This window comes from Bison bison, unplaced genomic scaffold (genome assembly GCF_000754665.1).
Source record: "Bison bison bison isolate TAMUID 2011002044 unplaced genomic scaffold, Bison_UMD1.0 scf7180017864092, whole genome shotgun sequence".
NCBI lineage: Eukaryota > Metazoa > Chordata > Mammalia > Artiodactyla > Bovidae > Bison > Bison bison.
The window spans coordinates 3,615,797-3,629,904 of record NW_011494664.1 but is presented as its reverse complement, the minus strand read 5'-3'; the positions used below and the strand labels follow the sequence as shown (position 1 = coordinate 3,629,904).

General features: G+C 38.5%; 1 protein-coding gene across 1 annotated transcript in view; it reads left to right on the top strand.

The window, feature by feature from the left end:
• The first annotated feature begins 7 nt into the window (after positions 1 to 7).
• The window catches only part of LOC104987321 (alpha-fetoprotein-like), a 51,321-nt gene continuing 37,220 nt past the window's right edge, over positions 8 to 14,108 (top strand). The window contains 3 exon segments of the mRNA XM_010838185.1: positions 8 to 3,366; positions 3,505 to 3,646; positions 5,355 to 5,566. Coding sequence (XP_010836487.1) covers positions 3,317 to 3,366; positions 3,505 to 3,646; positions 5,355 to 5,566 — 404 coding nt within the window. The 5' untranslated portion in view covers positions 8 to 3,316.

The window sequence follows — 14,108 nt, the reverse complement described above, 5'->3', positions numbered from 1 at the left end:
TAGAGATGTTTGTAAATGTCATCAGCCTCATGGTGCTATAATGAGGGCCAGGACTGCACATGCATGAGCAGTCACTTCCCAGGCTTTCAGTAGGATCTAGGGATCCAGCCTTGGTTTTTCTAAGGTTCCTTCAAACTCTATTTCTAGGACTTGGACAAGAATTAGGTTTGTGGTAAAACTATTTATTAAAAATCATCATTGTGTCTTACACTTGCACACCTTCTATTTTTTTTTTTTTATCTTAAAGGTCAGGGTGGAGATCTTCCTCTGTTAGAGAACAAATTCTGTGCCATCTTTTGAATTCTATCACAAAACCCATTCCTTAGCCTTTGCTTAAATAATCCCCACAACCTGTCTTTCCTCTGATCTAAAATTCCACTATCAGTCACTAATAAAGAATTTAACTCCTTCTATGTTTTAAAGAATCTCTTACTGTGAGAGAAGGATGCTCATGAGAAGTTAATTTTGTCCAAAAATAATTTTTTTTAAAAAAGAGAAACTAGTTTAGCATACACAGAACCGTTTTTTTTTAAGTGCCAGCTCCAATCAGTTAATGGTGGCTGTCCTGTGGCGTGGTGCTGTGAATGATTCTAAGGCTTAGTCATAGAGAAAGAGTAATATCTACAACGGGTGACAGTCTGAAAGCAGTCATCCAAAGCATTTGTCATCGCTAGAGTAATAGGTCCATTTCTGGTAGCCCCAGGAAGCTTAGAGTATGGTCTCAAGGGAGCCACTCTAAGGGTGCAAGACAGAAAGAGATGCTGAGCATCAGGACTGTTTAGAGAACCCTGGAAAGCCTATGGAAACCTGGCAAGACAGTCTTCCCTTGTGTGGTTTTCTACCACACAGGTCATCTATATTCTCTACCATAAGCCAACATGTCCCAAATCTAAATAATGACAAATCTAAATAATAATGTTTTTCAGGCAAATGTATCTCTCTCACTTATATATTTTTTTTTTTGCCTAGGAAACCAGAAATGAGATTATGTGGGTAGCAAAATCAAGCAATGGACTTCCAGCCTTGAAGATTATCTGATCCAAACCCTCCATTTATAAATGAGGAAACTGAAGACAGGAATGGTTAAAGTAGTAACCAGTGGTCTCCCATTTCCACAACTTTGGGGCTTTAAGTTTAGCTTGAACTTTTAAGTTAATCCATAGTCACTAGTGTCCTACCCTAAAGAACTGGATTATAGGCAAAGCAGAAAACAGCCAAGAGATGCTGGTATCTCAACTTTTACTACTGGCTCTTGGATGGTGTGAGCTCTGACATCAGAAAGACCTGAATTTCTACCTGTGAGTCCATGAGCAAATTATACGACCCTGAGTCTTCACTTATTATTCAAGAAATAAGCATACTGCTACCTAAATACAGTCATATAAAGTGCTAGACTTGCAGCGAACACTCAGTACATTAGGTTGCATTCCCATGGGTTTGTTTCCCAAATCTGTGCTCCCCACTCTCACTAGGGACCTAAAAATGTGTCCAGCACTGGAATTAGGATAGTCATAATTTATTTGAATCTGGCATTGTATGTGTTTACCTGATCTCCTGCCATTTTAGACCTTTGTACATGTCAACAGGCATTTCTAGGAAATGAGGTATTTACCAAAAACGTCTATTGATTACTTTATTTCAAGTCCTATGTGATGTAATCTTGAAAAAACAACTAGATTGACATGACTCATTTTAAAATCCAGTATTCATGAATGAATGCTATCTATCAGAAATATTTCTTCATTATCATGAATTTCTATAATTTTTTTCAGGGTTATAGTGGCCTGGGGAAAATATTCACCAGAAGAAGTTTAATTATTAATAGTAATTACTTGGAAAGAATATAAAAGGATTATTCAATTCTCTCAAATGATAGAACACCTTCTATTAAGTTTATCTGAAATAATGAAGACTGTTAGATCCATATCTCTTCTTATTTTCTTCAGCTACATTAAATGTCAGACTCTTCAGAGAAGTTTACTAGATGCAGGTAGGGAATTCTGTTAATAACCTACAGATCCTTGTGCCAGGAGGTGAAACGTCACGACAAAACTTCAAAGATAGAAAAAGAGAATTAATATATTGGGGAAACACAAGCAGGAAACACACATGGGGAAACACACACATCTTACTTCCAGTCTAGATGAGAGAATGATATATTTTTAACTTGCATTTAAAATTGGATAAATTATTTTAGATTGAGCAATAGTGTTTATAGACTAATATCATGAGCTACATTATTCAGTACCTACTATGTCGCAGGCACTGTGCTCATTGCTTCACACATAGGCTTTCATTTAATCCTAACCATTATCTAGTGTAGTAAAGGTGATTAACACTTGATTGATAAAGATACAAAAACTCTGAGTGCTTAAGTTAGTTTCTTAAGGCCATATTCAGTATCAGAGCTAGAGGCTGAACTCAGAATAACTGTCTCCAAAGCCTTTCCTTGTTAATATTGCTAATGATATGGTTTCTTTATTACATAGATAGTGACTAAACTCTTTAGAGTTAGTGACTGAACAATAGCAAACTCTTTAGAAGCTATTGGTATAAGAAGGAAGACATGTTTTCAATAGAGAGCATGTGTATATGTACATGGTGAGTGAGAATGATGAAGATGTTGAATGAATCCTAGATGTATGAGATATTGTCTTTGCCACATTAAGACTAGCAAAGTACTAATGTTTATATTGTTGTTCCTACTGCCAGCATTTGATTTTCTTAGTGTTATGTGAGTGTGCTAGTAACTTCTAGTAAGCGTTATTTAATTAAAAAGTCGAGTTTAGTTAACTCAGAAGTGTCAATACAGATATGTGTAACATTTGTTGGCCAATGACAGATGAGAATATATATTTGACAGATTTCAACTACATGATGTTTTGGACTAGAAGTAAATCATTCACAGAATACAGCTTAAATACAAGAAATGTTCTCAGTTGCTCAGTCATGTCCAACTCTTCGTGGCCCCATGAACTGAAGCCCACCAGAATCCTTTGCTCATGGGATTCTCCAGGCAAGAATACCAGAGTGGGTTGCCATGCCCTCCTCCAGGGGATCTTCCTGACTCAGGGATTGAACTATGTCTCTTACATCTCCTGAATTGCAGGCAGATTCTTCACGGCCAGAGACACCTGGGAAGCCCAAATATAAGAAAATATATATTTTTATAAAATTTATCCTGATTTATGATGTAAACAAAAACAGATCTGGAAATTTATGAGTGAATAAATGTAGATTTGAATTATAAAAAGGGGATTTCAACTTGGAAAATTTCCTCTTTTGCAAATAAAAATCTCATTTTTTTCCCCCAGCCATGCACCAAACAAATAGCCAGAATTATCTAGAGAAGAACTTAAGAGCTGTGTAAGTTTTATTATCAAAAATTTTAATTGAAATTTACACTCATGTTATTTTGTAGGGGCGTAGGGCAGTGATATTACAAGACTGATGGAGGAAAGGGGTTTGATTGGCTTCAACATTCACACAAGTGTTCTGTTTCAGTACTAACATTATGGTTGCACAGTTTCTTCAGAAACTGACTTATAAAGAAGTACAAATCACAGTTCAAGAGTTGCTGGATCTTGCAGAAAAGTGCAAGAACCTCAAGTCACATGAATTACCTTCAGAATCCTGTCACCAGTTGGTAGGTGAATCATGTTCTGCCTTTTTCTCTCTATTAAAAAAAGAAAAAATGAAACTAAATTGCAAACAAAAGATGTTGCTATGGGATGGGTTGATTGAATAATCAAGCAAGCGATTTTAAAGCAAAATATGTACGTGAGTCACACTCAAGATATAATCTTTGCAGGTTTATGAACCTACAGTTTATTAAGCTCATATCTAGGAGATCACATTCTGAGAACCAAAGGCTTGAGAGAATGAATTATACCCTAGAATGTCAGCTTATTCATCTAAGTTTATTGCTCTTTCTCTGTCACTAGAGTACTATTGTCTGACATCTCATATGAAGATTCCTGGGAAATTAAAATACTGATTTAGAAAAGTGTCTAAGAGAATATAAAAAAGAAGAAGAAAGTGAATATTATCATAGGTTTTTTTCCCACTTAATAGAAAATCTTGAAAATTACTATTGTCTTTTATAAAGTGTGTATTTTGTGATTATAAAAATTCTTTTTTGTTAAACTCTTTATTGAATTTGTTGCAATATTGCTTTTGTTGTTTATGTTCTGGTTTTTTGGCTGTGAGGCATATGGGATCTTAACTCCCTGGCCAGGAATTGAACCTGCACCCCATGCATTGGAAGGTGAAGTTTTAACCACCGGACTACCAGAGAAGTCCCAGAAAAATTGTTGATAAACATATCAAAAAAGTCTTATAATCTACATATTTTTGATCAATTATTCTCATATCAACAATTTAAATACAAATAGTTTTCTTCTTTATTTGTAGGTTTTTTTCCACTCTGTCTTCTTGGGCTAAAACCTGTCTATTTTTTATTAGAATCTAAGTAGTCATAGGAAAGGGTTTCTCAGGCAGTGCTAGTAGTGAAAGAGCCGCCTGCCAGTGCACCAGACATGAGTTCAATCCCTGGGTCGGGAAGATTCCTTGGAGGAGGGCATGGCAACCCACTCCAGTATTCTTGCTGGAGAAGCCCATGAACAGAGGAGCCTGGAGGGCTACAGTCCAAGGGTTTGCAGAGTCGGACACGACTGAAGTGACTTAGCAGGGCACGCACGCAGTCATAGAAAAATCATTAGCCTTATTAGAAACACACTTTACAAGAAATACTTCTGCACTTAGTGTACAGTGATTTCTTATTTCTACTTCAAGAGATGACCTTTTTCTGACTTTACCCCTAAATCTGGAATGCCATTTGAGGTTTATAGCATCCCACACATTTACTGCCATCCAAAGGCATTTGAAAACTGAATCATTACATTTCTGTTAGAATATTTGACACTGAATACACATTGCCTTAGAGCTCAATTTTTAAAATAAGTCCCCATGGAAACCAACTAAAAGCCATCATGAAACAAGGAAAGCAAGCCATCACATATTTCTTGGTGAATAATTCTTATTAAAAATTCCTTGATTTCTTTAGGCCCTGGCCATTTTGGCTTATGCTTATTTTAATACATCTCAGCTGTATGAAAATGAAACACTTATATAAGTAGAGAGAGAATGATAAATTCTATTTGGCCAATGTCTAGCACATGAGACTTAACAACCTTTTAAAAGACTTTTGCTCAAAAGAGCTATGTCCAAGGACTACTGGATACAGAGTATAAGATTATACACTCAGTTGCCTTTCTTTATAATTCCTGAACTTTTCTATGGTTAGGAATGTGAACCATACGTGCCTACCCTCATGTTATTATCTCCTTCTACAGATGGCTACCTTCGTAGAGCATATTTGCAATAACGAAAGAATGGCTGACAAGCGTGTGTTTTCTGACTGTTGCAATATAAATAAGACAGCAAGACATAAGTGTTTCCTATTACACAAAAAGGATGATGCAGGTTACAGTGAAATATTCCAAATTTCAAATCCTGAGCAGATCTGTGAGATGGGCAAAGAGAGTCAAGTGCCAGTGAAAGACAGGTAAGTCACCTTTCCTTGCCAGGTCTTTGAAAAAGAGTATTTTCTAATTTTGAAGACAGATTTTTAGATAAAGCCTCTAAGTACACAATGCTTTATTATATAAAAATAAAGTAAAAATTTGAGCTACAATTTATTTTTTTCCTTCAGAATGACAATGGCCTTAGCGAACCCTGGAGGGCATGAAAATGTCTGTCATGAAACACTAAAAATGACTAGGATCTGAAAAGGACCCACCTCCTTAAGGGTTAGATTGCTCAGACCAGTAGCAAATGATGTTGAAAACGACGATCTAGTAGGCAAAGCATAATAGGCAGAGTATTGGGAATAGAGCGCAGGTAACAGCTTAGGCAAGGGGCCAGTACTTGGGAGTTTCACCGAGGTATAACAGGAGGGATATCTGACAGGCATAGACTCTGTCATTGGGAACCTAGGAATAAACAATAAGGGTAGATTGGACAGAGATCAGTTTTCAAGAACTCTGATTCTATAATTCTTGCCTACAGTGGATAGCGTTATAGCCCATGGGTAGGTGTGCTCATATTTTGGTTTCTTAGTTAGCATAGATGTCTATCTTTAGAGACTTACAAGAAAGTAGCTGGGGTTCAGAGGCAGGAAACCAATACCGAGAGAGACAAAAATGACAGGAGAAGTACAAAGCTTCCATTCTCAAGGAATGCAGTTCTGGTCATTTGGTCAAGACAGACAGACACCAGGAATAAAGGAAGGATCTGAGTGCTGGATACAGTGCAGGAAGCATGGTGCTGATCCTATTATTCACAATTTCAGATTTTAGACATTAAACTCTACACCAGAAATGAATGAACAGACCTGGTGACTTGATGCTGAACAATGGAAACACCTTTAATTCCATCATCCAGAGGCAGAAATCCCCCAGGAGTTACTGAGCCTTCAAGAAGAACTTAAATGGCCCAGTAACTTAGGGTGAAAGGACTAAGGGACAGCGGGTTGGACAAATTCTAACTTGCCTGACACGAGGGGCAACCAAATGAGAAACTAAATATGAGCTTGGCTACCTATTCACTAGCCATTCGAGGTGAGAGCTATAAAATCAGGTTTGGGTTGAACATTCAGAGATTATAAAACCTAACTAACACTCAGGCAGTGAATCTAATCTCTTCTTGAACATTTAGAATTAAATCAGTTACTGTTGTTGTTTAGCCAATAAGTCGTGTCTGACTCTTTGCAACACCATGGACTGTAGTCCTCTAGACTCCTCTATTCATGGGATTTCCCAGGCAAGAGTATTGGAGTGGGTTGCCATTTCCTTCTCCAAAGTCACTATTGAGGAGTTATTTTATATGCTAATTTAACTTAAGTGCATACAGCTATACATATTCAGGGGAAAATAATTTTCTGATTACTTGGTTCATATTATAAGCCAACAATTTTGTTTAATTCTCAATCAAAGAAACAGTAACTTATATCAAAGCTGGAGGAAAAGTCAGCTATTTTGGCCTTATCAAAAGATAGTATATTATACATGTATACTTTCTGGTACATTTGGATTATCTAAGGAGTTTTCAAAAACAGTTTTGATCATGGTAAAATTTTATTATATGTCTTACTTTAGTACCCAACTACCAATCAAGTGTAACTCTGTGTTACTTTACAATAGGACCTTATATTATATTTTTAAATGGCTCTGATTATTAGAAAATTTTTTCCTCATACAAAGTTCAACTTTGCCTTTGGAGATTTGAAATTAGATTGGTTGGTACTGAAAATTCTTGAAAGGAACTAAGTTCAGTTCAAATCAGTTGTTCAGTTGTGTCCGACTCTTTGCGACCCCATGAATCGCAGCACCCCAGGCCTCCCTGTCCATCACCAACTCCCAGAGTTCACCCAAACCCATGTCCATTGAGTCTATGATGCCATCCAGTCATCTCATCTTCTGTCGTCCCCTTCTTCTCCTGCCCCCAATCCCTCCCAGCATCAGAGTCTTTACCAATGAGTCAACTCTTCGCATGAGGTGGCCAAAGTACTGGAGTTTCAGCTTTAGCATCACTCTTTCCAATGAACACCCAAGACGGATCTTTAGAATGGATTGGTTGGATCTCCTTGCAGTCCAAGGGACTCTCAAGAGTCTTCTCCAACACCACAGTTCAAAAGCATCAATTCTTCGGCGCTCAGCTTTCTTCACAGTCCAACTCTCACATCCATACTATGACCACTGGAAAAACCATAGCCTTGACTAGACGGACCTTTGTTGGCAAAGTAATGTCTCTGCTTTTGAGTATGCTATCTAGGTTGGTCGTAACTTTCCTTCCAAGGAGTAAGCGTTTTTTTATTTCATGGCTGCAGTCACCATCTGCAGTGATTTTGGAGCCCAGAAAAATAAAGTCTGACACTGTTTCCACTGTTTCCCCATCTATTTCCAATGAAGTGATGGGACCATGTGCCATGATCTTAGTTTTCTGAATGTTGAGCTTTAAGCCAACTTTTTCACTCTCCTCTTTCACTTTCAAGAGGCTTTTGAGTTCCTCTTCATTTTCTGCCATAAGGGTGGTGTCATCTGCATGTCTGAGGTTATTGATGTTTTTCCCGGTAATCTTGATTCCAGCTTCTGCTTCTTCCAGCCCAGCGTTTCTCATGATCTACTCTGCATATAAGTTAAATAAGCAGGGTGACAATATACAGCCTTGATATACTCCTTTTCCTATTTGGAACCAGTGTGTTGTTCCACGTCCAGTTTTAACTGTTGCTTCCTGACCAGCATATAAGTTTCTCAAGAGTCAGGTCAGGTGGTCTGGTTTTCCCATCTCTTGAAGAATTTTCCACAGTTTATTGTGATCCACACAGTCAAAGGCTTTGGCATAGTCAATACAGCAGAAGTAGTCAGTACAGCAAGAGAGTTTCTGGGACGCCTGCTTTTTCAATGATCCAGCAGATGTCGGCAGTTTGATCTCTGGTTCCTCTGCCTTTTCTAAAACCAGCTTGAACATCTGGAAGTTCACAGTTCACGTATTGCTGAAGCCTGGCTTGGAGAATTTTGAGCATTACTTTAACAAGAGTGTGAAATGAGTGTAATTGTGCAGTAGTCTGAGCATTCTTTGGCATTGTCTTTCTTTGGGATTGGAATGAAAACTGACCTTTTCCAGTCCTGTGGCCACTGCTGAGTTTTCCAAATTTGCTGGCATATTGAGTGCAGCACTTTCACAGCATCATCTTTCAGGATTTGAAATAGCTCAATTGGAATTCCATGACCTCCACTAGCTTTGTTCATTGTGATGCTTTCTAAGGCCCACTTGACTTCTCATTCCAGGATATCTGGCTCTAGGTGAGTGATCACACCTTTGTGATTATCTGGGTTGTGAAGATCTTTCTTAGTTTAGCTTAGTACCCAATAGAAAGCAAAGATACCGAATGACTTTATTGAGATTTCCTATTGGCCAAGAATTTTGCCTTTTCTTGAGTGGCAGTTATATCTTAATAATATAAATTCTGCTTTTTTGTCCCCCCTACAAGTTAGGCTTAAGAAACCTTGCTGAAATGAAACAAATCTGTTGATTAAACTTTCAAGAGTAAGCAGGTTGAGTCTGGGGTGAAGGTTGTGGGGAGAATACCATTTTCTCTCCTTTCGCTTAAGTTGTTGTTTAGTCGCTAAGCTGTGAATGACTCTTTTGTGACTCCATGGGCTGAACCTCACCAGGCTCCTCTGTCCATGGGATTTCTCAGACAAGAATACTGGAGTGGGTAGCCATTCCCCTCTCTAGGGGATCTTCCTGACCCAGCGATCAAACCCACATCCCCTACATTGTAGGCAGATTCTTTCTCACTGAGCCACCTGGGAAGCCCCCTTTGAATATACTATCCCTGAAAATAAATAAAGCCTGACTTTACTTTCATTTTGGCTTTTGTCTTAATTGGCTGCTCTGGCACTTGGCCTCTCAGCCTTCTCCAGCTCAACTCAGCTCAGCTCCTGACAACTTTCCTCTATGAAGTAACTCAGAAATGAAAGTTGCTTCTATTTTGGAACTATACCACCTGGAGCATGTGTTCCAAAGTTTACTTCGAAAAAGAAAGAGAACAAAGAACTGTGCAAAGTAATTAACAGCCAAGCCTAGAAGTGGTATATGGCATGTTTATTCATATTTCATTGATTAGAACTCAGTTACATGTTCCTACTTAACTGCAAGGGAGGCTTGAAAAGAAACTTTCCTGTGATTATAAGAGAAAATGGATTTGTTTGAGCCTTAAGCCAGTTTTTGTCTGCAATGTCAACCTTCATTGGGTATTTGTGTGTGAGAGGAGGGGTGGGGAGTAAGTAATTTGAGCAAGCTTTGTGGAATAGTGTGAGGAAATATGATGATAAGTGAAAGGCAGGCCTGGTGCCCAGGCTCCATAGTGAGTGTAAAGAATGAATTTGAGAGGGACTTCCCTGGTGGTCTGGGGTTTCCAGGTTGTGGTAGAGGTAAAGAATCCACCCTTCAATGCAGGAGAAATAAGAGACATAGGTTCTGTCCCTGGGTCAAGAAGATTCCCTGGAGAAGGGCATGGCAACCCACTCCAGTGTTCTTGCCTGCAGAATCCCATGGACAGAGGAGCCTGGAGGGCTACAGTCCATAGGGATGCAGAGTCGGACATGACTGAAGTGGCTTAGCAAGCACGCAAGCTCTATGTGGTGATTGAGACTCTGAACTCCCAATGCAGTGGGCATTGGTTCGATTCCTGTTGGGGAACTACGATCCTACATTTTACAAAATGGGACCTAAAAAATATAAAAAAAGAGAAAAGAATGAATTTGAGAAGCAAATTAATACTCAATTTAGTCATAAACCCAAATATTGAGTGAGACATCTTGGAGGACAATGGCATAAACTTTTGTAGTCTAGAAAGAACTTACAGATGATCTTGAAAGATTCCTCTTCACCCACAAATAATTTCTAAATTTAGTTCCCCTTTACCAGCTGTACTATCCTCCATTTACAATCAGTTTAGACTATTGAACTTTCTACTTTTACTACTTATATAAAAATGAACACTTTTAATTGGTGATTTCCTTTTCTCACTGGCCCAAAAAATACAGTGGATTACTTCTTGGGCGCTATCTAACCTCACAATGACCTGTCTGTTGTGAACCTTTGATACATTTAAGTGTAGTGGTATCCCATTTCTGTTACCATGAAATTCTAGAAGTTTCAGGTCAACAAAACTCAATGAATCATAAGTTCTTAAGAAACAGTGTCAGAACATGTTCTTGAATTCCAAATTATATTATTCCATAATAATTCCATTATTATGGCTTCGCATTTGTCAAATTATAGATACATTTATGAAACTTCTAGGAAGCACCCATTCTTGTATGGACCCACTATTTTAACCATGTCTGTTTGCTATGAAACAGCTGTTCAGTCATGTTGCCAAGAAGAAAATAAGACAATGCTTCCAGACAAAGGTAAACTATTTATATGTCAACTGTTATTTAGGAACTTGTTATGCTAAGTGAGGACTGTGGACTGGCAGCATGTGAATCACCTTGCAGCTTGTAAAGATTCAGAATGAAGCTCTTCTCCAGACCTGCTGAATAAGACATCATTTTAACAAGATACTCAGGCCATTCATATAGTCCTCAAAATTTGAGAAGCATGATCCAGCACACATATAACTTCATAATACATATTTAATACTTCAATTATTATTTCTGCATAGCAAAACACCCCAACATCTCCTTCTTCTCATATTACCTTATTTAATAATAAATTAAATGGTGTCACTGATTTGTCTGGCTTGGGCTTCCTCACAGCGTGGCAGCCCGAGGGCAGCTGGACTGCTAACATATGGCCAGAGTCTCAAGAATGCGTATTCTTATGGATAAAGCAGAAGTTGTATGGCCTTTAATGACCAAGTCTCAAAATTTACCCTTATTATACTCTATTGGCTGAAATGCCACAAAACTTTGAAGGAGAAAGTAAATACACTGTAACAAAAGCTCATTGTAAGAAAAACATGAGATAGAAGACTATTTTAGCTAACCCTGGAAAATACTGTTAGCCACACATTTAATTTTAACCAGATAGCCTTTTCTCCTTCGTTGAATAGATGTAAATCAGTGATTAGTTCCATGATAAAAGTACTTTTTAATGTATGCTCATTAAAGGTTCTGGATCAGATCAGATCAGATCAGATCAGTCGCTCAGTCGTGTCCAACTCTTTGCGACCCCATGAATCACAGCATGCCAGGCCTCCCTGTCCATCACCAACTCCCAGAGTTCACTGAGACTCACATCCATCGAGTCAGTGATGCCATCCAGCCATCTCATCCTCTGTCGTCCCCTTCAACTGTCTTAAGAAGGCACACCAGATGGATTTTTTGAAGATCACGCTGAAATAAATAGTAGTTTGATAATCAGTGTAGTACCACCGTTTTCTTGCTGTTTTCTTTGATCTCTTCAGTGAGAATTTCTCTCATAATCCTCTCAACCCCTATTTCTCTATTCCTTTAACTATGTTTCTCCTATTGAGCTCCTTATTTTCTACCTTGTGTTAGAAACTAAATAATGTATCTAAAGAGTCTCTAGCATATACTAAGTATGCAATAATCATAGTTTTATTTAAAGCTACACATACACACACACACACACACACACACACACGTATATTTCTTACCTCTCTTCCATTCTTCCCCTGGAACTGGAGTTAACTCCAGTTCCTTCAGAAGCAAATTCTGAATTCCTAAGCAGGACAGTTTTTTTTTTTTTCCTCCTTTTGGTTTCATATTATTAAAAACAACAAAAACAAGTGATTGTGTAGACTTATGTTTTATTACCAGGCATTTTGGAAGAATGAACTTTTTCATGACTTTATTTGTTACAAAGTTTTCTTAATTTTAACCCTTTTCAGAGGAAATTTTTCCTTAATGTATAATATGCCCTTATAATTTTTAAAAAATTTTATTGGCGTATAGTTGATTTATAATGTTATGTTACTTTCTGCTGTATCAGTTCAGTTCAATTCAATTGCTCAGTCATGTCCGACTCTTTGCGACCCCATGAATCACAGCATACGAGGCCTCCCTGTCCATCACCAACTGCTGCAGTTCACTCAGACTCACGTCCATCAAGTCAGTAATGCCATCCAGCCATCTCATCCTCTGTCGTCCCCTTCTCCTCCTGCCCCCAATCCATCCCAGCATCAGAGTCTTTTCCAATGAGTCAACTCTTCGAATGAGGTGGCCAAAGTACTGGAGTTTCAGCTTTAGCATCATTCCTTCCAAAGAAATCCCAGGGCTGATCTCCTTCAGAATGGACTGGTTGGATCTCCTTGCAGTCCAAGGGACTCTCAAGAGTCTTCTCCAACACCACAGTTCAAAAGAATCAATTCTTCGGCACTCAGCCATCTTCACAGTCCAACTCTCACATCCATACCTGACCACAGGAAAAACCATATCCTTGACTAGATGGACCTTTGTTGGCAAAGTAATGTCTCTGCTTTTGAATATGCTATCTAGGTTGGTCATAACTTTCCTTCCAAGGAGTAAGTGTCTTTTAATTTCTTGGCTGCAGTCACCATCTGCAGTGATTTTGGAGCCCCAAAAAAATAAAGTCTGACATTGTTTCCACTGTTTCCCCATCTATTTCCCATGAAGTGATGGGACCGGATGCCATGATCTTCGTTTTCTGAATGTTGAGCTTTAAGCCAACTTTTTTACTCTCACTTTCACTTTCATCAAGAGGCTTTTTAGTTCCTCTTTTTAGTTCTGCTGTATAGCAAAGTTAATTAGTTATACATATACATAGACCGACTCTTTTAGATTCTACCCCCATAAAAGTCTTTACACAGTACTGAGTAGAGTTCCCTGTGCTATACACTAGGGCCTTATTAGTTATCTAGTTTATATATAGTTAAGTTGCTCACTCAGTCGTGCCTGATTCTTTGCGACCCCGTGGACTGTAGCCCACCAGGCTCCTCTGTCCACGGGATTCTCCAGGCAAGAATACTGGAGTGGGTTGCCATTTCCTTCTCCAGGGGATCTTCCTGACTCAGGGATCAAACCCAGGACCCTGCACTGCAGGCAGACGCTTTAACCTCTGAGCCACCAAGGAAGCCCAGTTTATATTTAGTAGTGTGTATATGTCAGTCTCAATCTCCCAATAAATGTATCCCTCCCTTCTACTTTCCCTGTTGGTAGCCATAAGTTTGTTTTCTATATCTGTGACTCTATTTCTGTTTTATAAATAAATTCATTTGTACCACTAATTCGGATTACACATATAAGCAATGTCATATATTCGTCTTTCTCTGTCTGACTTGACTTCACTTTGTACAATAATCTCTAGGTCCAGCTATGTGACCCTATAATGTTAAGCATAAGCAGGTGCTTTTGAATTAGTTAAGTTTTTTTCTCCTCTCCCTTGCTCTATGATGGTTACAGTCCTGTTTGCCTCCAGAATGTCTGTTCCCAGGAGTTCTTAGTCCTTACCCAGAGAAGACTGCATAGTCAATCGTGTTAAAGTGATGTCTGTGATCACAGAATGTGCTTTATGAGTTAAACCTTCACAGACTCTCTTGTGAAGAAGAGAAT